The sequence below is a fragment of the Lycorma delicatula genome, chromosome 1, assembly GCF_047948215.1.
Source record: "Lycorma delicatula isolate Av1 chromosome 1, ASM4794821v1, whole genome shotgun sequence".
NCBI classification, from domain to species: Eukaryota; Metazoa; Arthropoda; class Insecta; order Hemiptera; family Fulgoridae; genus Lycorma; species Lycorma delicatula.
Window position 1 is genome coordinate 294,869,820 of NC_134455.1, and position 26,130 is coordinate 294,895,949.

General features: G+C 32.1%; 2 protein-coding genes across 8 annotated transcripts in view; both read left to right on the forward strand.

The window, feature by feature from the left end:
• Positions 1 to 26,130, forward strand: part of LOC142333038 (facilitated trehalose transporter Tret1-like) — a 141,159-nt gene that overhangs the window by 48,004 nt on the left and 67,025 nt on the right. For 2 of the 7 annotated variants that reach the window (XM_075379840.1, XM_075379855.1), the window contains exon 1: positions 13,650 to 13,872. The exons of the other annotated variants lie outside the window; for them this stretch is intronic. The gene's annotated coding sequence lies outside the window, so the exon portion shown is untranslated. Of the gene's footprint in view, positions 1 to 13,649; positions 13,873 to 26,130 lie in introns of those variants that run through there. 7 annotated transcript variants of the gene reach the window in all.
• LOC142317853 (uncharacterized) lies at positions 10,476 to 10,916 on the forward strand. Its single transcript, XM_075354403.1, has one exon. The coding sequence runs from the start codon at positions 10,476 to 10,478 to the stop codon at positions 10,914 to 10,916; it is 441 nt and encodes a 146-aa protein (XP_075210518.1).

A 26,130-nucleotide genomic window follows, 5' to 3' on the forward strand; every position in this document is an offset into this window, starting at 1 on the left:
GTACCGCCACACCCGCGCGAATGAAATACGGTGTACGCGCGCGCTTTAGTTAGAATCATTGAATTAAATAAACGAAAAAATATTATATTTAAATAAAATGGTAAATATTTTAAATGAATTATGTGAATATAAGTCGTGCATCAGAAACAACCCGCAGTTTGATCAATTAGTGAATAATGAGTAATCCCCCCCACAACCGAATGTGATGGTGATGATATGTATGTTATGTAAATGAAGTGTAGTCTTGTACAGATTCAGGTCGACCATACCTGAGACATGTTGTTGATTGAACCCCAACCACCAACAACAACAACAAGTACATCGGTATAAACTGTCTAGTGTTCAAATCCGTATAAAAGGAATAAATTTTACTAGGATATGAGCCTCAGCCCACTGGGCTGGTCTAGTACTGAACCTGTCTTCGCGAATCAGCTGATTTCGAAGTCGAGAGTTCTAAGGTCCAACTCCTCTCTCTTTTTTCCTGTTTAGCCTCCGGTAACTACCGTTAAGATAATTCTTCAGAGGATCAGAGGATGAATGAGAATGATATGTATGAGTGTAAATGAAGTGTAGTCTTGTACATTCTCAGTTCGACCATCTCAGTTGAGATGTGTGGTTAATTTAAACCCAACCACCAAAGAACACCGGTATCCACGATCTAGTATTCAAATCCGTTTAAAAATATCTGGCTTTACTAGGACTTGAACGCTGGAACTCTCGACTTCCAAATCAGCTGATTTGGGAAGTCGTAGCTTTCATCAAGCTTCATCAACTTCAAGGAAGTCATCATAGCTTTCTTCTTCCGTTTTTTCCAAAACATAGACGTCATAAACTTCGAATTCATAGCAATGAATTCGAAGTCGTAAGCAATTGTTTGGCGGTGAAGTTTGTAAAATGTTATTTTCATATTTCTACCATAAAATTTGGAGTATTACGAACTTAAAAAGAGGAGTACTATCTCCGTTACTTGAAATATTTATAAATGTAACAACTCATACTATTCAAAAACTTCAATTGCGCATTGGAAGAAGAGAACATATATAACTTTTAATAAATGACAACTCTGGTAAAATCCTTAGATAAATTACAGCAAGAGTTGATACGCAAGTAGGTGTCAAGCATAGGGTACAACTGATTGACATATCAACAAAAGTCATTCTGTATTCACTTGTTGTACTGTTATTGATATGTTCTGAAAAGAAAAAAAGAGTACAAAACAAAAGTCCATCCGTTCAACTTTCATTAAGTCTTTTGCAAGCACAGAAATAATCAGTTTTTTTCTATTTATTTAACTATGTATCATAAAATAAGAAATAAATATTTTTTCGTGAAAATGTAAAAAAATTCATATTGCTGGTTATGTTTTTCAATAAAAAGGAATTATTTTATCATGAAGTTAATAGTGCATAAAATAATTGAAAACGTTTTACAAAAGTAAATTGCTAGGTGGTCAAGTTTCACAAGTTTCAATTAGCATTTTGTAGTAAAAAATGATAAAAATTTATTAAAGAATATCATTAATTATGGAGATAAAATTGCAGATTTTTTTTAGCTGAATATGGCTATAAACTGTATTAAAGGGGAAAGTATGGTAATCATTTCAATAATGGGGTATCGGGTATTTTTTGCAAAATCTTTACGTTTTAAGGTCTAACTAGTTCATCCAGACAAAAAAAAAGTGTGTATGTGTGTACGTATGTATTTAGCGCTGTTTTTGGTCTTGTATCTCAGAATTGACGAAACCTTTTTTTCTTCAAATTTGGTTGAAATATTATGGTTAATATCTGGTATGTTCTATATCTGGTGCATTGATCATATTGTTTTTTTTTCAAAATTCGTTAAGGGGTGGGGAATATCGGGGAAAAAAAACAACTTCGATTTTCTTCAGAGGCATTTTGGAAAAAACTTTATTATAGCAAATTTGTTACCTACATTGCATATATCCAATTTTTTTTTTCAAAAATCAACTTCAACTCTTAAAATTGAAATACATGTTTTTGTTCTTTTGCTCTATTTCCCTTCAGTTTAAATATTTCTCAAAAATTCTTTGAAAAAAGTTAATATTTTATATATAGAGCTATCAAGAAATGTCTACAATTCTTTTTTTAAATTTTAGATCTTCTGACTTAAAATCAACAAAACGTTTTTTTAATTTTATTTTTATTCTTTTAGAAGCGGAAAGGAACGATATTAATTATTAAAATATATTGGGATTAAAAGATTGAAATTAATTAGAGTTTCAGCCCTTTTCCGTAGTTTTAAATTTTCAAACCTCTGAAATTATTTACTCGTTTCCAGCTTTGGTTTAAAAAGTGCATTAAGCAGTTTTACTATCGGAATTTGTCTGCATTATTTTCTGTCTTTTTTATATTCCATCTCTTTAATAAAATTATTTTCTCCAAGTGATGAATAAATATATAATTTGTTACAAAAATCTGCCTCTATTTATTAATCTGTATTTTTGAATCTTTTTTAAATAAATTATTTGTTTGAAATTTATATTGGTTTCCAGTTAAAAATTTTCTGTTGAGATTGATTTTCTTATGCAAATGAAAATTAATCATTTTCATTGATTCTAAAATTAAAATGCAATTTCGACAAATGTATTAGAAAGTTTTTAAATATATATATATATATATATATATATATATCTTGTGTGCGTGTGTATGTCTCTGAACTCCTCCTAAACGGGTGGACCGATTTTGATGAAAATTTTTGTGTATGTTCAAGGGGATTCGAGAATGATTTAGATTCACAATTTGGTCCACTGGAAAATTTTTTTAATTAATTTTTTATTTATAAGTAGTTGTTGATTTTGGAATGTTTTACATTGGATCCGGCAGACTGCGCTACCATCGCAGTATCGAATATTCAATAATATTCTATTTTAATTATAGTTTGTCCCGACAGTTGGTGCTGCGATCAAATTCAGAAAAATATTTCGTAATTTTGTGTTACAAAAAATCGCGAGAAAACAGTTTTTTAATAAATCAGATGGAAATGTAAACAAAGGAAAACCAATCAGATCAATGCAAGATGGCCGCTGTCAGACACAACGACCAATCACAAAGAGCCCATATGGCCGTTGCCAATGTAAACAAAATCACAACTGATTAAGTAACAAGTAGGCAGCACTGCGATCGCGTTTAGAATTGTGCGCGTATTGAGAAATATTATATTATATTATTTTTTCAAATATTATTGAAATAATGTTTTAAAGTGCAATTAAAAAATATACATTGTGCAAATTTGTAAGGTACAGTATTGAAGTGAAAATGTTTTTTTAATTTATTTATGTGTTGTTGATCTTGGGATGGTTAAGGTTCACAATTGGGTCCGGTAGGCAGCGTGTGGATCCGGTAGGCAGAGCTGCGATCGCGTTATAGAAGTTTTTTTTAAATTTTTGATTTATCAGTCAAACCCGGTAGTTGGTGCTGCGATCGGATTCTAGGAATATTTTTTTATTTTGTTGCTTTTTCGCATATCAGTTACTTGCGTTGTAGCTTAGTGTTGTTCTTACATTAAAATTCGTATTTTTAACGGACTACTGTGTTTAGAGAATTGTTTGAATTAAATCCGATAGGTAGTGCTGTTCTGACAATTGGATTTATTTACATTTTGAACTTTATAAAGTTAAAGGTGAAATTTTGTTAAATTGCTAATGTTCAGTTTTTTAAGGTTTTATGAAACTTTCAATTGTTTCATCACAGAATAATGCCGCGTCAGGACAACGTCTGTCGGGTCCGCTAGTATATAATATATATATATATATATTTCTTCTGTCCGTGTGTATGTGACTGAACTCCTCCTAAACGGCTGGACAGATTTTGATGAAATTTTGTGTGTGTGATTAAGTTGATCCGAGAATGGTTTAGATTCACAATTTGATCCGATAGAAAATGTTTTTTAATTTATTTATTTATTTATGTGTTGTTGTTGATCTTGGGATGGTTATGGTTAACAGTTGGATTCGGGTGGCAGCGCTGCTATCGCGTTTTAGAAATGTTTTTTAATTTTTGGTATATCAGTCAGATCCGGTAGTTGGTGCTGCGATCGGATTCTAGGAATTTTTTTTATTTTGTTGCTTTTCGCATATCAGTTATTTGCTTCGTAGCTTAGTGTTGTTATTACATTAAAATTCTTATGTACTAGAATTACGCGCTTATTGATAATATTATATTATATTACTACTATTTATTGAAATAACGTTGTAAAATGTAATTAAAATATATACACTGTGCAAATTTTCAAGGTGCAATATTGAAGTGAGTATTATAATTTTAATGATGTATACATGTGCATTCAATAATAATCAACTTAACGTGCAAATTTAAATTGTCAGTTCTCATTTGATTCTATGCAACTTATGAAGTATGAACGGCTCTTTGAAAATAAAAATGTAAGTTTGTAAAATAAATTATAACATTTATAAAATTAAAATATAAGTTACTTATAATAATTATAGTTTAAAGTATATTTAAAACATTGAAATTATAATTTTTGTAGCTGATTAATTTTATAAAAAATTTTCTAAAATTGATTTTAATTTATAATTATCTAAAATTTGGTAAAATAGATTTTAAAATAAAAAATGAGAAAAATGATAAAAATTTCTAGTAAAATTTTAACTACGTTGCTTTTTTAACTTTTTAACTACGCGGGTCTTGTATAGCCGATCGATTGAGGCGATCGGTCATGTATATTACGTTTTTACTATTCCCTTGTTCGTTCCCATTTAGATTATGGTTGTGTCGCCTACTCTTCAGCTCGTCAAACCGTGCTTAAAATGCTAGATGGTGTAAATTATGCTTTTCTTCGGCTTGCCACAGGTGCGTTTAGATCAAGCCCTATCGCAAGCTTACTTGTAGACTGTGGCGAGCCATCACTTTGGGATAGACGAGATCAGCTTTTGTTACCTTATTTTGCCCGTCTCAAAGGACAACCAAATCACCCGGCTTTTGACCTAGTTCTTAGAAATCCTAATTTAAGAAAGTATGAGGACCGTCCACGCTGTACTGCACCTGTAGGTGTCCGTACCCGACGTCTGCTGCAGCATATAAATGTTGACATTCTGTCGTTCTTTCCATTATGTCCGTGCTCATATCCTCCGTGGAGAATAAACCTTGTAAATTTTACATTTGACCTAACGAAATACGATAAACAATCAACACCACCTACTGTTTTCCGGAAAATATTTCAGTGCATTCTCACCAAGACGAACCCAGACGCGGTGATATACACTGATGGATCGAAACAAGACGATACCGTTGATTGTGCTTTTGTTGTCAATGAAAGAACTTATATGTTTCGCCTACCAAGTATTACGAGTGTGTTCATCGCTGAACTACTCTCTATAAATAGGGCTCTACTTATCGTTAACCCTAAATATAGAAACATTCTTATTTGCAGTGACTTGTGTATTGCTTTCCAGGCGTTAGAAAACTTTTATTCTATACATCCTGTCGTCATTGAAATTTACAATGCAATCATTGAGTTGAGTAATCGCAACACAGAAGTAAGTTTTTGCTGGGTCCCTAGCCACGTAGGGATTCCAGGTAATGAACAAGTGTGTTCAACCTCCTTTCACCACCCTTGTTACTACCTTTGATTTTATTAATCGTGTAAAACAATCACTGAGAGCAAGGTGGCAAAGTGACTGGGCGAATATTGTCGATAATAAACTCCGACGGATTAAAGATTGTGTGTTGCCGTGGGACTCCTCTTGCAGAAAAACTCAATGTGAAGAAGTAGTCCTCTACCGATTACGGATAGGACATACGAGGATCACACACGAGTACCTAATGTAAGGAGGACACGCACCCCTATACACGATGCAACTGCCGCATGACTGTGCACCATGTTCTCATAGACTGCATATGTTATGCGGCGTTGCGTCGTAAATTTAATCTACCCAGAAACATCCGTGGTGTCTTGTACAATAATAACGAAGTTTTGAACCGGATGTTTCTGTTTTTGCATAGTACCAGGTTACTGCAAAAATTTAATATTATCATATTTATTTTTATGCTAGAAGAGTTTTTGATAATTTTTTCCTTTACTTTCAATATTGATTTTTTTGGTTCTATGTCTTTAATTTTATTATCCGAGAAGGGAGTCTTTTGCACAACCTATCGGAATTAGATAAGTTTTATATAGTTTCTTTTTTCTATTAGCTTTTATATTTTAAAGACTCCGTCTGCGATATTAGTTGTGAGTTTTATTTCACTTTTTTGACTTTTGTTTTAATAAATTTTTATTATATGATTTATATTAATTTTAAACCTCATAAGTTTTATTATTTTAGAGTTATTTTACCTTTTTATTAAAGAAAATTCCTGGCGATGATAACGCACAGGTGTTTTTCGCCCCCAAACAAAAAAAAAAAGAAGTTGCTTTTTTATAGTCTTAATTTTTTTATTAATTGATTAATTAAGCTATCACATGGTTATGAAACTTCAAAATTATTAAATTTAAAAAAATGTAGGAGGTACTTTTTTAGAATGATCTTAAGTGAAAATTAGCAGTAATGTGGATGATAATTTATTAATTACACTAATTATTAATTTTACGACGTTTCGATATTTTAATTCACTTTTCATCAGACATCTCAATATTTAGTGAAAATAAATATTAATCATACTACACATAATTAATCAATAAATCCATTACAGTAATACAACAATCACAAACTGATAACAGTCATACTAATGAAATTTCGTCCACATTCCTGCTAATTTTAACTTAAATAAGTTACTTATATTTATGTGTTGTGTATTTGTTACAAAACAATGCCACGTCTTCGTGGACGAGCAGAAAATATTGGTCGACGTACACGGCATGCATAAATAGTCCATAACCGTCGGTTAAATAGAACGACAGAAGATCAATTGACGGATAATGTAAATTTAAGAGACCAGGTTGCAAACACACGTGCAAGTGGAAGTCGAGAATATCCCAATGAACGTCTTCGAGCTAATGCACTGAGACAAAGAGAGGCACGTCAACGAGTCACCGACGTACATGATCAACACATGTACGTCACGACGCACATGATCAACAGCGCGCGCAAGAACGTCGCGCATTGACACGTGCATCACTTCACCGCCTTGGGTTCGAATATGAGCCGGAAATAGACCATTCGTCACATGCACTAATTGTCATCGGCAATATGGACAAAGAATGCCAACACTGTCATGCATTTAAATGCAAAGGTGAATTGGCCAGTCTTTGCTGCGCATCAGGAAAAGATTCACTTCCACCATTGAATTCGCCGCCAGAACCAATCTGTGAAAACACAGATGTGGCTGGAGCCACATCTCTATCGAAATTGTTTTTGCGTAAAATTCGTAAATTCAGTTCTTCCTTCCAAATTACAAAAATCGTTCAGAATGAGGATGGTCGTAATTTTGAATCAACATTTAAGATTCAGGGCCAAGTGTATCATCAAATTGGTTCTTTGTTCTCAATGCCTGATGCCGATCCAAAATCTTTGCAAATCTACTTCATGGGCAATGAGGAGCATCAATTAACACACGATGCCAATAAAACCATATCGAGCAGATGGAGGAACGAGAAATAGTGGCAACTTTGGAAACGTTTTTGCAAAATCATAATCAGTTGGTCCAGTTTTCAACACTGTTTCCAACAGATTGCAAAACGACAACTACGTGATTATCATTAAAGCAAAGTACCATATGGAGAGCATGCAGGCAGATACAATGTACCAACTGTTAATGAAGTCGCAGTTATGGTTGGCGACCCATCTGAACATCGAGATATACGGATACAACGCAGAGATAACACGGTGCAGATGATTCAAGACAATCATCGTTCTTACGATGCTTTGCAATATCCATTGATATTTTGGGAAGGAGATGATGGATATCATTTAAACATTAAACAAAGAAATCCAGTGACAGGTACAACATATACATTATTTTATTTTTATTTTTTCGTACAATTAATTTCTTTTTGTCTTATTTATATTTTTATTTTGCAGGTGCAGAAATTAACAAGAAAGTTAGCGCGATGAACTTCTACGCATATCGGTTGATGATTCGTGCCAATGAAGATAACAACATTCTCCGATGCCACCAGCTATTTCATCAATACATTGTGATTATGTATGCGAAAATTGAAAGTGAGCGATTACGGTACATCAAGTTTAATCAAGCGAAGCTTCGTTCTGAGGAATACATTCATTTGCGTGATGCTATTGTTAGTAACGTAGATGAAACAACTAATATCAACAACATCGGTACCGTATATTTTCTTTCATTATCATATATTGGTAGTTCGCGTCATATGCAAGAATATATTCAAGACGCCATGACCTTCGTGCGTGCATACGGCCGACCACATCTGTTCATCACATTTACGTGCAATCCAAACTGGAATGAAATTAAATTTTGTTATTGCCAGCTCAAACAGCCAATGCATCGCCACGATATCACTGCACGTGTGTTTAAACAAAAATTAACATTGTTGATGACCTTGATTACACATCACTTTGTATTCGGTGAAACACGTTAGTGGCTGAATTCTGTTGAATGGCAAAAACGAGGTTTGCCACATGCGCATATTTTGATTTCGATAAAGTGCGGCCAGAAGAAATTGATAAAATTATTTTAGCGGAAATTCCAGATCGGAATATTGATCAAGAGTTGTGTGACATTGTTACCAGTAACATGATCTATGGTCCATGCGGTACTCTAAACATGACTGCGCCATGTTTGGACAGTGAAAAATGTACGAAATGTTTTCCAAAACCATGTATGGACGATGCTATCACCAATATCGATGTTTATCCATCGTATCGTCGTAGAGACATGGACAATGGTGACAAATCATATCAATTACACATGTCAAACGTTGTAACAGTTGATATTGATAATCGTATTCGCCATTGCTGTGCAAAAACTACAAAGCACACATAAACGTTGAGTTATGCAGTTCGGTGAAATCCATCAAATACATTTGCAAATACGTTCATAAGGGCAGTGATAAGGTTGTATTTGCTGTTCAAAATGTAAATGATAACGACGAAATAACACGTTATCAAATGGGCCGATAAATTAGCAGCAATGTAGAAATTTGGCGCGTTTTCAATTTTCCCATACACGAAAGAGATCCTGCTGTTATACATTTGGCCGTGTATCTTGAAAATGGACAGCGTGTTTATTTCACCGAACAGAGTGCTCTACAACGAGCATTAACTACCCCAAAAACCACACTAACTGAGTTTTTCAAACTATGCAGCCGACTAGATATTTTCGGTCAATTCGCAAAGACATTAATGTATACTGTTGTGTCACGATTTTTCACATGGAACAAACAGTCAAAAAATTGGGAACCACGAAACCGAGGCGTTCCAGTCCAAGGATACATCGGCATATTTATGGCAAATACTTTAGGCCGATTATATACAGTCCATCTAAAGCAACGCGAATGCTTTTTTGCGTTTGTTTTTTACATTCCTGGACCAACATCCTTTCAATATATGCGAACAGTCAATGGTATTTTGTATGACACGTACTTCAATGCGTGTCGCGAATTGCATTTACTGGAAGATGATAACCTCTCATCAAATTCGTCAATTATTCCCTATATTATTGACGACATGTTTTCCGTCTGAAGCTTCTGGTCTCTGGGATAAATATAAAGATTCGATGAATGAGGACATTGTACATCGCATTTGGAGATCAAGATCCCAATATCGATTTTTCGCCGGAATATATAACGAGGCGTTAATAAAGATTGAAGATATTTGTATCTTCATTTCGAATATGCCACTCATTCATTTCGGCTTGCCATCGCCTAACCGCCCAGCAGCAGAAATCATTAACAGCGATGTTCAACGCGAACAACAATTCGATACGACCTCTTTGGCTACTTTTGTTGCTAATAATGAGAAAGTGCTCACAGCTGAACAAAAGAATATATATGATCAAATTAATTTGTCAATTGCAGCACAACAAGGCGGATTCTTTTTTTTTGACGCACCAGGTGGCACTGGCAAAACATTCCTCATTTCATTGATACTTGCGCGCATTCAATCACAAAATCATATTGCGTTGGTAATTGCTTCATCAGGCATTGCAGCGACCTTGCTTGATGGTGGGCGGACGCGCATTCAGCACTCAAGTTGCCATTGAAGATTGACACAAATCCGGACGCAATGTGTAACATAAAGAAGCATTCAGGCATGGCTGAAGTTTTGAGAAAATGCAAAATTATTATCTGTGATGAATGCACTATGGCTCACAAGCATTCACTCACTTGAAGCTCTCGATAGAACGCTGAAAGATCTCAATAATAATACCAGACTGTTCGGTGGTGCTCTACTGCTGCTGTCCGGTGATTTCAGGCAGACATTGCCGGTCATTCCACGTGCTACATATGCGGACGAAATTAACGCATGTTTAAAATAATCATACTTATGGCAAAGTGTCAATAAATTATGCCTTACCATAAATATGCGTGTTCAACTTCAAAATGATCCATTGGCATTGGCATTCTCCGAACAATTGCTCAACTTTAGAAACGGAAAAATTCAATTGCATGAAAATACACAATGCATCCGACTCCCAGACAATTTTTGCAACGTGGTGGCTACCAAAGATGCTTTGATTGAAAGTATATTTCCAGATTTACAAGCTAATTACACTAATCATGCGTGGCTACGTAAGCGAGCAATTTTGGCCGCAAAAAATATAGATGTCAACGAAGTTAATTTTAAAATACAACAGTCATTGCCTAGCAATGAAATATCATTCAAATCGATCGACACTGTTGTCGATCCTGAGGAAGTTGACAACTATCCTGTTGAATTCTTGAATTCACTGGATTTACCTGGATTGCCACCACATAACTTGCGATTAAATATTGGCTCACCAATCATTTGCTTCGAAATTTGAATGCACCAAAGCTATGTAATGGCACGCGATTGGTCATAGAAAAAAATCATGGGCAATGTTCTTGAAGCTACCATTTTAAACGGCAAGTTTCAAAGTGAAGTTGTTCTTCTACCACGGATTCCAATGATCCCTTCAAACTCGCCCATTCTATTCAAACGTTTGCAATTTCCAATTCGCTTGGCATTTGCAATGATTATAAATAAGTCACAAGGCCAAACATTATCAATTTGTGGGCTGGATCTAGAAAATCCGTGCTTTTCGCATGGCCAATGTTGCGTGTTCAAGGGTTGGCAGACCATCAAGTTTGTTCGTTTATACCCCTCAGGGATTAACTAAAAATATTGTCCATCAAATCACATTAAGATAAAAAAAAATAACATTTTATTCCTGTTAATATTAAGATTAAAAATATATTTAAAGATTTATTTTTTGTACATTAAAAAAATATACCTGTTATAAAAATGATTTGAGTTTTTCTTTCTTGCATTATTTAAGTTTGTACTCAACACATTTAAGTTTATAGTATGCAGATACAATCACACGCAATTGATAGGTCGAGTTGTGATAACTGTACGCGTGGTGGCGTCAGGTATTTTAAAAATAATTTTTTTTTTACATATTTTTTCATCAAAACGGTCCAAACAATTTATAGTTTATTTGAAAAATGTTTTAATTTTTGGATTTACAACGTTTGAACTGGAAGTCTGTCGGGTCCGCTAGTTTTTCTATATAATTCCTGTTGACATCCAAGCATTTTTTAGATCGAGTGGTGAACCGAAGATACTTTTTTGAAGAATTATGCCGTCTGTTCTTTGACCAGTCAGTGATAGTTTGATGGACGTGGACATCGATCCGCATGCATTCTTTATTCAAAAATTCCTTAAATTTCAGGAAAAAATAAGAGTAATATAGCGATAAATCCGGAGTATACGGAGGATATACCTTTAATCGAAACTTCCACAACTGTTCTTCTGTTTTTTTGAGCAGTATAGTCAAGGAGCAAACACACTCCTTAGCGAGAGGTCATTTCGACGGTTCTATAAAGTGTACCATAACATTTTTAATGCTTCACGATTCTTCTCTACGTTGGTTTCTCCTCCAGGTAATAATCAAAAATGTCTTTCGATCCTAAAATATGTCGATGGAATTCAGATTATCATATACTTTCCCCTTCGTTGAATAATGAAATCATTTCTATACATTTACTTTATTTATCACGCCTTTTATACACACACTTCAACCTAGTTCCAACGAATTTCAGCTGGGAAATTTTTTTTAATAAAAACAAATAACAAGTAACCATCTAGTAATCGTTGATGTTAAACATCAATACGGTTAATGAAGTACTATCAGTTAGATCCAAACTGATAACGATACAGATGAGTTGACAGTTTTCCGACCTAGTTGAATTCCAGAACGTTAACTTGGGTTGTTATGTACAAACGATTGTTACTTTAAAAATTACTCTCGTTTTTCTTTTTAAGATATATTTTCTATCAATATTTCTTAACGAATGATTTTCCTAAAATATTCACAATTATTTTCGTTTTTATTCATTAATAAGTTAGCACGATATTCTAAAACGTGCTTTTATCTCAGTTTATTTGCGTGTTATAACTTTTATGAAAATGTGGATAAATATTTTGCGAGCCAGTTTCTGAAAAATGAAGTCACTTTCTAGCAACAGAAATCGTATCATTAAATCTATTGGAAAAAGTAACCGTATTTTAAACTCTATAAAATGTCAGGTTAACGTATATTCAGTTGTTATTCTTAGAATAATAAATAGTATTTACCGATTATATACTCAAATAAATCTTCTTGAAAGATTTATTTTTTGTGATTGTTTTTCCCTTGTCAGCAATTTACTGTATGCATAAACCTACTCTGTATAAAATAGAATAGATTCAATTCTTAAGATTTTGTGTAATCGATAATTTAATAAAATTTGTCTATTGTAATCAGATGTACGATTGTGGCAGAAGAATTGAAACATGAAACAGTTTGCTTCCACTTATGTTTTATCTGATATATATATATCAGCTAAATACTATATATATATATATATATATATATATATATATATATATATATATATATATATATATTCTGCACTGGAATTATAGTGAACTATATTGAGTTTCAGATAAGGAAAGATTTCTGAATTACTGTTCTTCCTTTTTTTAATTTTCATTATAATGCAACTTCTCTGGTCTTTTAAATCATTTCTCATCCTAATAGAATATTTATTATTAAGGCATTGAAAAAGAATAAACGTATCTTACTCAGCATCAGCTGTAAAATGGTTATGTTGTTGTTAGAATATTGAAAAAAATACTTCTACAAAAAAATAATAAAATATACTACTTGACTGTACAAGATAGGAAGTTTCAGAGACACGCACCCACACCGATGTAGCCTTCAACACTTGGCAACCCGAATGAAAACAACCTTGAAATTATTTTTGATAATGTTAGTATATGGAATATTCATCGATATAAAAAAGTCGGTTAATATTCATATATCTTGTGGACCGGCTTTAGAAATGTCCTGTGATCTTCTGTGCTTCAAAGTTATTTAATAACATCACGAACATCTCTCATTTTCTCTCTTTCTCTCTCCCCTCTTTTTCTTCGCTTCTTTTTCTATCCTCTTTCTTAGACTTCGTGTCGAGGCATATCTTCACCTTCACTCTGATCTTTTTACTTGGGGATTTTCGTTACACATCCCATTTGTCTATCAGATTGTGTCGATGTTTTAGTTAGGCCTGTTTGTTTAAAATCTAATTCGTACTTGTATAGGGAACGGACAATCGCTAGATGATGAGTTTCGTTTATTATTTTTTTTGTTACTTTGTGTAGTGTCAACTTTAAACTTGTGAAATTTAATTAAAAATTAATTATTTATTAGCTTAAATTATAAAGAAACAGGTTTTCGACTACAAAAGAATAACCAGGTGACTAGTATATTCTATATATTATTATTAGGTTGATCTATTTGTATAAATTGAATCTTACAATATTTTTGTCGTTAGGTGGTTAACTTTTTCTTTTTTAATTTATTATTTAAAAATTGTTATTTTTATTTTTTTATTCACTCAAGAAAAAATAATTCTGCTTTCTCTATCTCTCCTCTCTTAGCTTAAAGGTTTATCCAACCCTTTTATGAAATCAATTTTATTTTTACGTTAAAATTCAGAAGTAAGAATAATTTTTTGAATAACAATTATAATGATTGTTAATAATAATTTTATTAAAAAAGGAGATTTTCATTATAAAATCCCTCTTAAAGTATTTTCTATCTAAAACTAAAAATAAAGATATTTGTAATATTTTGAATTAAAAGATTAATATAGCTTACTTTTGGCTATGACTTAATGAGAGCACCTGGTGTCTCATGTCACATGTGAAGGAATAATTAAAATTTCATCTTCAAATATTCAGTTACAAATCTTGAATGAAAACTGCAATTGAGCTTTTAACATGCAGTTGCTATTAGGAAAAAATAAATAATACCATAAATACATGCTAATGTACTTTGACGTATACGTCGACTTTAATTTTGATGAATAGTTTTGTAAAAATAGGAAGTAAAAATGAAAAAAGTAGTGAAGAAATGAAAATTTCTTAAAAATCAAAGTGTTCATTTTTACTTAATCTTTCAGAAATAAATGAATCCTCACCAGGATTCATATTATCAGTTCTTATTGTTGAGGTAGAAGAAGAGGAAGTTTTCATCATTTTCAAATATATACCTAAAAATAATAATAAGGGTTTTATATTAAAAAAAAAAAAACTTTTTAAAGGTTATCAACTCTCCTACGTAAAAGTCGTATGATAAAGTTGAAGCTTATTAGATTACCTCAAATTTGAATCCATATCAATTTTTGTGACAACAAAAACTCGCTATCTTATTACCAAAACTCAGAAAAAAGTATGAGAAAATTATGTTTTAAAATAATTAATTTAATGTTAAAAAATAAATAAATGAACATTATCTCTCTAATTGGTCTTTATAAGAGACTTAATTATTAAATCAATTATAATTATATTTTTATAAAACAAAGCCAGCTTTCCATAAAAAAATTATGTTTAAAAAGATAATTTAACGGATTATCTTTAAGTTAACAAAACCTGTAAAATTACTTTACTTGTAAAATGATATCTTCTACAAACAAAAATTGCTAATAATAAAATTAATCTTTCTTTAAGTTAAGCTTTAATTTGACACCATATTATTACTGTATGGCAAAAAAATATCAAATTAAAACGAAAAATTTTAATAATAGCCAATGTATAAATTTCTGTAATATCTGAACTCAGAAAAGCTAAAAATAAAATTATGCTTAAAAGGATTTTTTCTTCTTTACTCGTAGAAAGGGTATTTAAAATACCTAATAAAAAATTAAAAAAAAAAAATTAAATATGCGATAGAATATTAATATGCCGTAATGCATAACATTTGCTGATATTGCTGGAATATTTTTCACTGTCCCATTTAAACAAATATTTTATAACACGAAAATTTACATCTAAAATAAAAAATATAAATTCTGCGTTGTATCATAATTAAAACACTAAATGAAAATTAATTATTATTATTATTTTTTAATTTATGACAATAATATTTATGATTGCCTAATTTTGATTAAAATCTGATGAATGGTTTTATAAGAAGTATAAATATTTTTAATGAGTTAAATATAACACATTTTGTAGATAAATATGAGTACTACTGAACCCAATGTTTAGAATAAATATTAATAACTATATAATTAAGAGAACTATAAAATGTAAATAATGTTTGCAATTTAGTGCCTGCTTCGCTCCTTTGCGGAGGAGAAATGACAATATTTGATTTAGAAAACTAAAATGTGCGTTCGTTCATTTTTTTAAATTTTTCAGAAAAGAAATAGCTTCATAAAGCTTGATACTTTTTATAAGTAAGCTTTTTAATCTTAACATAGTGTTTTTATCTTTATTAGCCTACAAACTTCGAACAGTTGTGTTTAAATCCGATTATTATTAATACAAAAATACCTAAAATTTAACGAGAATATATGGGAATGTATTTCTATCTTTTGTATCTGATAAGAAACAAATTTAAAAAAGTTTAGTTTTAATTTATGACGGTAATTTTTTATTGTAAAATCTTACTTTACTTGTATAAGACAAGAGAATATGTTATCTTTTCTGAACAAATTTAAAAGTAGGCCGCCGATTTTAAATACTACTACTAGCTTTATCTAATGTTATTAAGCAAATAAACCGATGAAATTTACAGTTAGCAATTAAAAACAATTTACATGTCATTATTTTACATCATTTTTTAACGATTTTTTTAGTCATAAATTTGAAATAAATTAAATACTACTTTTTGGAAACCTCAGTACTATTTTAAGGGCAACTTTAATAATATTTGTGGTAAAAATTAAACTGAGTGTCATTTTAAAGAAAATTTATATTGTCAAAATGTTGTAATAATTATTTTAATTATTCTGTTTATTTAGTCATAATTACTGACAAACAAAAAAATGTGTTTTCATAGAAAATTAGATTACTAAAATATAATCATTATTAAATAAATACTTAACGAGTTTTCTTTTAAAGAGTTATCAAAAAGGTCATATCATTTCTTTAATCAGATACTTTTTTAAGTTGTCTTATGTCATAACACTTCCACGGATATGGATTTTTTTTTAATTTTTTAATAATATAATTAATTATTGTTACACAATAATAGGATAAGAAATAGATTAAATATAATTTAATTAATTATCTATTTTATTGAAAGTAATTTTTACTGTGGAGATTTAGTTTTCGAGTTAATTGCAAAAATAGTGTTAAAAAATTAGATTTCTGAAAAAGAGTTACTTCAAAACGTTTTATCTCAGTGAATTTTTGTCATACAGAACTAAAAAAAAGAAATTTATAGGAAAATTTATAACCTTTACAAAAGGTGCGTTACATTTTTGGATATAACCCTTATTTTTGGGATATTTGAAAAAACAAAGCTTTTTCCTTCTTCTACATCTACTAAAACTACTGACAGAATGAAATTAATTCTCACATAGGGGCTAAGTCCCTAATAAATTTTACGTATATGTATTGAATCAGGCGTAAAGTTAGATTACGCGATTATAACGGATATTTAATGATGACTGCTGCCGGATGTAACTGCAGACAAAATTAATGCAGCACAGTTCTTAAACCTTGGAAACGAACATAGTTTCCAAAAACTTTTCTGGGCATGAACAAAAGACAATGAAGTATAAAATTAATGGAAACCATTTTTAACCGGGAAATGATATTAAAAAGATTCTAAAAACTTCGAAATAACATTCTAGGCGGCGAAGACCTAAACTACTATCCGAAGTATACTAAGAACTACTGAAATACGCTTTAAAAAAAAAAAAAACGAACACTCAGAGCAAAATAATTAAGAATTACTTCTGTTTTGAAATGCTTTAATATACAATGTATTAATTTATTAAATATTTCCATGGTGACATAACATGCGAGATGTAATACAAAACGGACTTGTTCCCTATTATCACCTGTAGGGTGTATATATATATATATATGTGTGTGTGTGTGTGTGTGTGTGTGTGTGTATATATATATATACCCTATACATGTAACATTAGAACCAATTGTATTTTATAATTTTTTTCTATTCTATTTTCTGAGAAATTAAATTAAAATCTTAACATTTTTCTCATTTCTCGTCATGTCTGACAATAAAAGAAATTATTCATTACTGTCATAAATCCGTCCTTCTGTTTACATATGTTTACATAAAAGAACTGCTACAGCTAAGCTCATAGCTGAACGTTCTGATCCGAACTTCGAAATTTTACTTTTGCTTTTCATTAAAATAATTAAATGATGCTGAGGTAAATTCATTTCTAAAAGGTAACAATTTTTAAGTTAAAAAAGTACTTATAGACCATAAAACGCATAAAACTATTTACCTCTAGAAAATATTTAGCACTTCAGTTTTTCTATGCAGCACAATGCCTGTAATATGCATTAAGATATGCTGCAATAAGTTTATGGTTTAAAAAATAATTAAGTAAAAGTTACGGCACAACAGACGGAGCAGAAGCAACAGTCACAGTACATTGAGCTCAGGAAAGCTTCAAACTCCCATAACAAAAATAATCCTTGTTTTGGGTTTGAAGGAGTTTTGCTCGCACAAGGTATCTCCTCAACAACTAGCCGGATATAATTAGTTTTTTATTTTCAGAACGTTAAAATAAGAAAAAAAATTAAATAATAAAGGTTAAAGTTATCTAGGTTCGCAAATCATTTTGAAAAAATAAATTATAAAAATATGAATTCTGTTGATAGACACTATTCTGAAAGAATGACTGTTACAATATCAATAAGAATTGGGTTTTTGTTATCTATCTAATTAAATAAGCACACGCGTTTTCGAATTATAAAACGATATTTATTAACGAGAACATGATGAATTATTTGAACATATAATGTTACTGTAAGAACAGTCCACATCATCACTCCAATCCTCGATTCGATAGTCGGCTTGGATCGATATCTCGAACGTTGGGATACAAAAGTCTTAACGCTTATTGAAAAAATCTGATGTGGACACCATATAACTTCCTTGTACGCCTATTAAATTACATATACACATAATTAAAAGTACATAAAATGTTATTTCACTAATAACTTCCGATTTATTTCATTTTTTTTTTAAATTCTTATTACTGAATTATTATTTGTCGTAAAAAGGTTTTTACAATCACAGATTGTAAAAACCTTTTACCTATTTTTTAATAAATCAATATACAGTATTTAAATTTTTAAAAAAGTTAAAAAAAGTCAATTAAAAAAAAGTTAAAAAAAGGAGATGAAGTCTGAATCGAAACGATGTGCCTTCCCCTTGTAAAATGCAAATATTTCATTAATTAAAATTTCATTTGGCTGTAACATTTGAACCGATGAAAATAAGTACCACTTATGTTAAATCGTTGAAAAGCTCTCAATAAGGGTTTATTACTACAGTTAAGAAAAAGTATAAAATTCAAACATTTTTCGATTTTGGGTTTTTTTGGGAACTTTTGGTTCAGTCGATTGCAATGAAAAGGGAAGGTGCACAACTAAATGTTACAACTGTCCTAAATCCAAAATGTCAACATCCTACTACTAATAGTTTTTATGTTATGCGATGTACGTACATACACGTATGTACACGTACAGACGTCACGCTGAAACTAGTTAAAATGGATTCAGGGATGGTCAAAACGGATATTTCCGTTGAAATCTGAGAACCGAAATTTTTTCGCGATCGCAATACTTCCTTTATTTTGTACAAAGAAGTAAAAATGGAAAGAATTGTGTAAAAACAAAATATCAAAGGAAGAGTTGATAATAAGACATGCAGAGATTTTGAGATGACAAGAGTTTGAGAAAAGGCAAAGAAATAGGCTTCTCGCCTGAATCGTTCAGAATTTATCTTTATGAAACCCGAAGACGGTGTTATAGTATTGGAGAGGTAACAGGTGATGATCAGCTCTTTAAGTTGCTCTACAAATACTGATGATCAAGCACGAGTAGTAACGAACGAACCTAAACGGTGAGAAAGTTGAAAGAAGAATATTCCTTAGAAGGTCTCAAATGTCAATGAAAAAACCGAATAATTGAGGAGATGAGAGATAGTGAGGTTACTGAGAAGGTCGCTAGAGCAAAATATCTTCGTGCATGATTTAGTAAAGACAGGTTGAGCAATGATGAGTTCAGCTTTAGAATAAATGAAGATAGGAAACAAAGAAATAAACGGCATATTATGAGGTAGAAACATTCGTAGAAAAACCAAAAAAAGCTCGAATTTACAAAAATATGGTTCAGCGTGGTAGAGTTAAACACAGCAGAGACGTGACAATTCACGTTCGAAGTTGCTAGCCACTGGAATGAACTTTCTTAGAAGCTGTCATAAGATTCGGTTAGATAGGATTACAAACAAATACATGCGATAGGAAATGGTAGTTAACAAATAGATAAAATATTGAGGATGAGAGCAAAAGAAACAGCTAATTCGATCACGTTTCAGTACGATCAGTAGTTCGATCACGTGAAAAGAATGATTGATGAAAGTCTACCAGATAAAGTTCTTTGTTAAGCTCCTGCTGGAAGACGACGCAGCGGACGATCACGGCGTTATTGAAATGACGAATTTCAAGAGTGGTTTTAGTTTGAAATCTACAGAGTGATAACTGCATGGACAAGAACAAATGGAAACTTGGAGCGGAGAATCAGCGGCAGCTGTAAAATTCCGTTAAAAGTAAAAGTAAGCGATTTTCTATTTACATTTGTCAGTTACCTTCATCGTCTAAATTATTACAAATTTATTATTCTGAAAAATTTCGAAACGTCAAAATGATGTTTTGTGACAAGAAACAGTAAAATATATTAGTTTCATGGATAATTAATACAAGTTACTACAGTTCATCGTAATTTTTAAGTTATTATAACATAATTTATTTTTTTGTTCATTAGTATTTTAATTTTTGTATGTTATCAAGTCTACTTTACACCAAAATAGCAATTGCTATGTCACAATATCACGTGTAAATAGAAAAAAATATTATCGTTATGCTACCATCTTAGTATGGTACATACAATTCACATTAGTTTGTTAAAGGGTAGTGTGATAATAGTACTGCCACGATACAAACAGCTGTATTTATACCGCATTAACTTCCACTGTTAAATGCATTTATCATTGGCCTTCTTTTACACATGCGTTGGGATGTAATCATTGAGAATTTGTTTTGTAGACGAAATAGTTGTTATTTTATAATAAACACAATATCTGCGTTAATATTGTTGACTTTCTAAAAGATTATTAATAATATCCACGTCTATGACACAAATGTGATTCTTATTAAGGCAACAGGAAATATGGAATGGAATCTTATAGCAAAACGCTGCTGAGCAAAATAATCATCACTCTACTGTCACACAATCTTGAATCCGACATATAAACAGAAACTACATGAAATATAAATTATTTTATTCAAACCAGTATGCAATTAATTATATATTACGTAGTTCACGTAGGAATGTTGTGTTACTTCACGGATAAAAAAGGAGATATCCCAACATTTTCTTGAAAAGATCAAGGAAAATTGTGGTAAAACCTTGATCACACCTACGTAACAAAAACAAAGAAAAATAAAAGTAAAAAATTAAATTAAAAAAATATACATATAATAAATGTGCATATTAATTGAAAGACTTTAATAATAAATCAATTAAGTAATAGGAAGTAAATATAAGAAAACAGATCTAATTGAAAATATATACACGTTATAACGTTATATATATATATATATATATATATATATATATGTTATATTTGTGTTCTATTACGTAACGTGTTCTATTACACGTTAAAACGTTAATAGAACAAATTATTAAATATTTTTGTAAACGAAAGAACATTAGTTGTATGAAATGAAACTTTGAAAATTATATTTAATAAATTACATTTAAAATCTTTTAAATGACCGTTAATAATTATTTATTAAAAAATCTGACAACTAAGTTAAAATAGTTCCTCGCATTGGTAATTTATTTTTGTACAGTGAAATAAAACGTTACATGAAAAAAGTTACCTAAGATTTTTTTTTGGGTGGAGGTAATTTATGATGAAGTTTTACTGTAAAATTATCATTATATGTTTAAATTAAATAAAAAGTAAAAATTTCAAAAAATCGGTACTTTTTATTTTTCTCTGCTCCCACCAACAAAATCATCTTGCAAGAAAAAGTTCTGATTTTTCTACGTTTAATATGTTAAACAGAAGAAATTTTTTAAAAATCCACTGAAAAATGTACAATCAATAGAAAGGTACCTAAGATATCTTTTTTTGGGATGGGGGATGAATTATGATGAAATTCTACTGTAATACTCTTATTAAAAGTTTAAATAAACCAAAAAAATTTTAAAAATTCAAAAATCGATATTTTTAAACTTTGATTGACTTCACCACCCCCAATATTTCCCTTATAGTACTTTTTTGTTATGAACCCAACATTTTACACAAATTGTACCATATACACGAGTCTCTGAACAAAACTTCATCAAAATCTGTTTGTCCAGTCAAAAGTTATTTAGCTTCAAACACGCGAACATATGTACGTACGAATATTATCCCCTACTTTTTTCTGTTTTTGGGTCCCTAGATCATAAACATCGAGAAATGCCAAAAATCAGTGTTCCATTTTTTGACAGATTACCATACTTTCCTTCTTGCAGCATAGCTCTGGAGCTATGATGCGAGGAAAGTAAAATGAGACAACCTACCTCTTTTCACAAACTCTGAAGTATTGCTCACATGGAATAATTCAATTTAGTTTGAAAGAGATGGATGTTATTTTCTTAAGAATAAAACAATTTTGTAGAAAGATACAAGAGCACTTTTCTAAATTTAAATGCATGGACTAGCGAACGACAAGGAAAAATTTTTTATTTACTATCGGTCTATATAATTCATATTTTGGGCACTAAAAAACAATGATTTGCTGCATGAGATAATATTATATTTGCTTTAGGAGATAATCAGAAAAAATTTTGGATAATAAAGTGAAAAAATATGATGAAAAGCGATAAAGCTTTATTAAGCTCAAAGCGATAATCATGATCTGATTTTGTTCAGGTTAATGCGATTGAGTTGGACTGACCCCACACCTACAGATATGGCTGAACAGGAAGCACGGAGAATTCGGAGAATTGGGGTACGAGCTGATTCAGTTCCTCACCGGTCACGGTTACTTTAAAGCATACCTATGCGAACGGAACCGATCCACGGGAAAGCATGCCAGAAAGAATTTGGTATGCCCCCCCCCAAACCGATAACATCACGGGGACTATGCTGCCGACCAAACAGATGTGGCACGTGATGTTGAAAATGTAGATCAGAATTATTCGCACAAAGATTGCGGAAGAAGTACGTAGATGAATTCCCCCTGATTTTTTCTTGGGGCTATATTCATATTCAAAGCAGGTCGGACTCCGGATAGAAGTAATTAGTAATAATTTTAAAAAATCGACCCATGAAAGTTATTTTAACATTTAACACTTGTCTCTACCGTGACAATCACAAGGATGATAACACTGTACATGGATACAAGTTTTTAATGTTATTAAAAAAATCACCTTCCAAGAAAATTATTATATTTTTTTAAACTATTATATTTTTTTATTAGAATCTATTTATATAGCAGAAAATATTTTATTTCGAAATTTTTAAGTGCCACCAATCTTGTTTATTTCCCTGTTTAAAGTAATGATAGTGCCGGCGGAGAATCATTTACTGTACGGACACGTTTCTTGTTCAGTTGTTTCAAAAGCTTGGGTAGATGATCTTTACTCAAAAGCGATAGCACATATGAGAAATACCCTTTCCCCTAACACAACTATTTCTTAACTAGAAAGACTGCAGTACCATTTATACGAGGGTAAGTCAATTATTATCCGCAATGTAGTTATAAATTTGATCGCAATACAAATAGGAAACTTACATGCACATCATTTTTCAACATAGCCCCTTTGCATTTCAACTTGTTGCACAAGCTTCCTGATGCCCTCATAAAAGAAGGTTTTCGGTTGAGCTGCGAATCAGGAATGCACCGCTTCTTTCACTGTTTCGTCTGAGATAAATCGACGACCCCTCTTTGAGTGGACCAAAAAAGTGGTAGTCAGAAGGGGCAAGATCAGGACTTTACGGAGGATGAGCCAGTACTTCAAAGTTGAGTTTCTACAGCGTTTCAGCAGTGTGGGCAGCAGTATGTGGACAGGCATTGTCGTCCAACAACACAACACCTTTCGACAGCAGTCCTCGGCGTTTGCTTCGAATTGCAGGTTTCAGCTTGGCAGTAAGCATCTCACTGTAACGCGCACTGTATATTGTCGTGCCCCTTTCCTCATAATGTTCCAGTACTGAGCCTTGTAAGTCCTTAAAAACCGTAGGCATCGGTTTTCCTGCTGATGGTAGGGTCTTGAACTTTTTTTGCAGGGCGAATTTGGATGTTTCCATTCCATACTCTGCCGTTTACTCTCCGGCTAATAATGATGGATCCGTGTTTCGTCACCGGTGATGATTCTGTCTAAGAAGATGTCCCGTTCGTTACCATAGCGATCCAAATGTTTTTGGCAGATGTCCAAGCGCTTTTGTTTATGTAACTATGTGAGTTGTTTTGGGACCCACCCAGCACAGACTTTATGAAACCCAAGTCTGTTGTGGATGATTTCGTAGGCAAAACCGTGGCTAATTTGCAGACGATGTGCTACTTCATCAATAGTTACTCGTCTGTCTAAGAAAACCATGTCACGTGCACGCTCAATGTTTTCCTCATTTGTAGCAGTAAACGGTCGTCCGGCTCCTTCGTCATGCGTAACACTTGTGCGACCATTTTTTAATTTTTCAATCAATTCGTAGATACTCTGTTGCGGCAACACACCGTTCTTGTACTGTACCGAAAGTCTTTGATGAATTTCGGCCCCTGATACACGTTCCAACCACAAAAACGGATCACTGAACGTTGTTCTTCTTTGGTACAAACAGAAGCCATGGAGCAGCCATGATTAATCGCAGGGCATCGATAATGGAACTAACCTAGTAGCATCAAATCTGCACAGACATAACAACAATTAAACCACGCATGCGTCATCTACGCAACACGACAGTACTACCAACATAAACAAAAATATAACTAAATTGCGGAAAATAATTGACTTACCCTCGTATTATCATCTCCATCCTGAACGATGCTCTTCCATCCTGAACGAATCAAGTGTAAGCATGTTTATTTGAAAAAAAATGTCCGCAACAATCTTGCAACTCCAAGAGCATTAATCACGATGTACATCACTGCTCCCGCATCGAGAGTATAGAGACTTGATTTCTTATTACCGAACAACATAGAACATGAAATCTTCAATAATTTCACCAATCTGTTCGAAAAACGAGTTTGCAGATGCTAAGACATTACAATTTCTCAAATTAAGGAAAAACACAAAACCCGTAGCTTTTAAAGCTAGATAAGTTCCTCATGCTCTTAAAATAAAGGTAGAACAAGAACTCGAAAAACTCAAAAACCAAGGCATTATCTCAAAAATTCAAAAAAATGACTGGCTATCTCCACAAGTCGTGATCCCCAAGCACGATGGTACCGTACATATGTGTGTTGATTACAAAATAGGGATGCACCCCCAACTACAAGATGTGCACTACCCTATACCAAAATCGACGACCTTCTTACAGCACTCAACGATTCTTTATATTATTGCTCCATAGATCCATTTAAAGCATATCTTCACGTACCAGTCGATGAGGAGAGTGCAAAAATTCAAACGATTGATTATTACCTATAAAGGAAGTTATGCCTTCAATCGCCTCTCATTTGGAATCAAAACTTTGACAATATTTTTATATCGATTTTTCATGCAAAAACACGAGAAGAATGCTACAAAAACTTGACGGATTGTCTTGATAGATTACAAGAGCTCGATTTACACCTCAACAAAGAAAAGTGTGAATTTAAAAAAATTAAAGTCCAATGCCTAGGTTATGTAATTGAACAAGGAAAAATTTCCAAAGACCTGACTAAGGTCATACAGCTATTATAAACGCACCTAGATCATCAAGTCATGAAGATGGCAAGAGATTCTTAGGAATGGTTACCTATTATGCAAAGTTTATATCGAATACCTACTTCGACACCTACTTATCCATTGAGATTACTTCTTCAGAAAAATCATAAATTTCACTGATCCTCAAAATATGAAGCGGCATTTATACAACTGAAAAACGAAATAGCAAGCTATCGTGTACTAACCTCATTCAATCCAGACCTTCCACTGACAGTGAACTGCAACGCTTCTCTGACAGGGATATCGGGAATACTTTTTCACATACAATAAACGGAGTAGAAAGGCCTACTGCTTTCGCTTCTCGTTCACTTACCAAAACTGAGATGAATTATAGCCAGATTGACAGGGAGGCACTAGCAATCGTGTTCGCTCTAAAAAATTCTATTATCAAATATATGGCAAAACGTTCATACTGTATACCGATAACCGTCCACTGACTTACATTATACACAAAAATTCAAAACGTCCAGCTATGACACCCGCAAGACTTCTACGCTGCGCAAATAGGCTCACAAACTTCGACTATTAAATCC

Bases quoted from the DNA above. Each gene is read 5' to 3' on its own strand.
- LOC142317853 (XM_075354403.1), top strand. From the start codon at position 10,476: ATGCGTGTTCAACTTCAAAATGATCCATTGGCATTGGCATTCTCCGAA.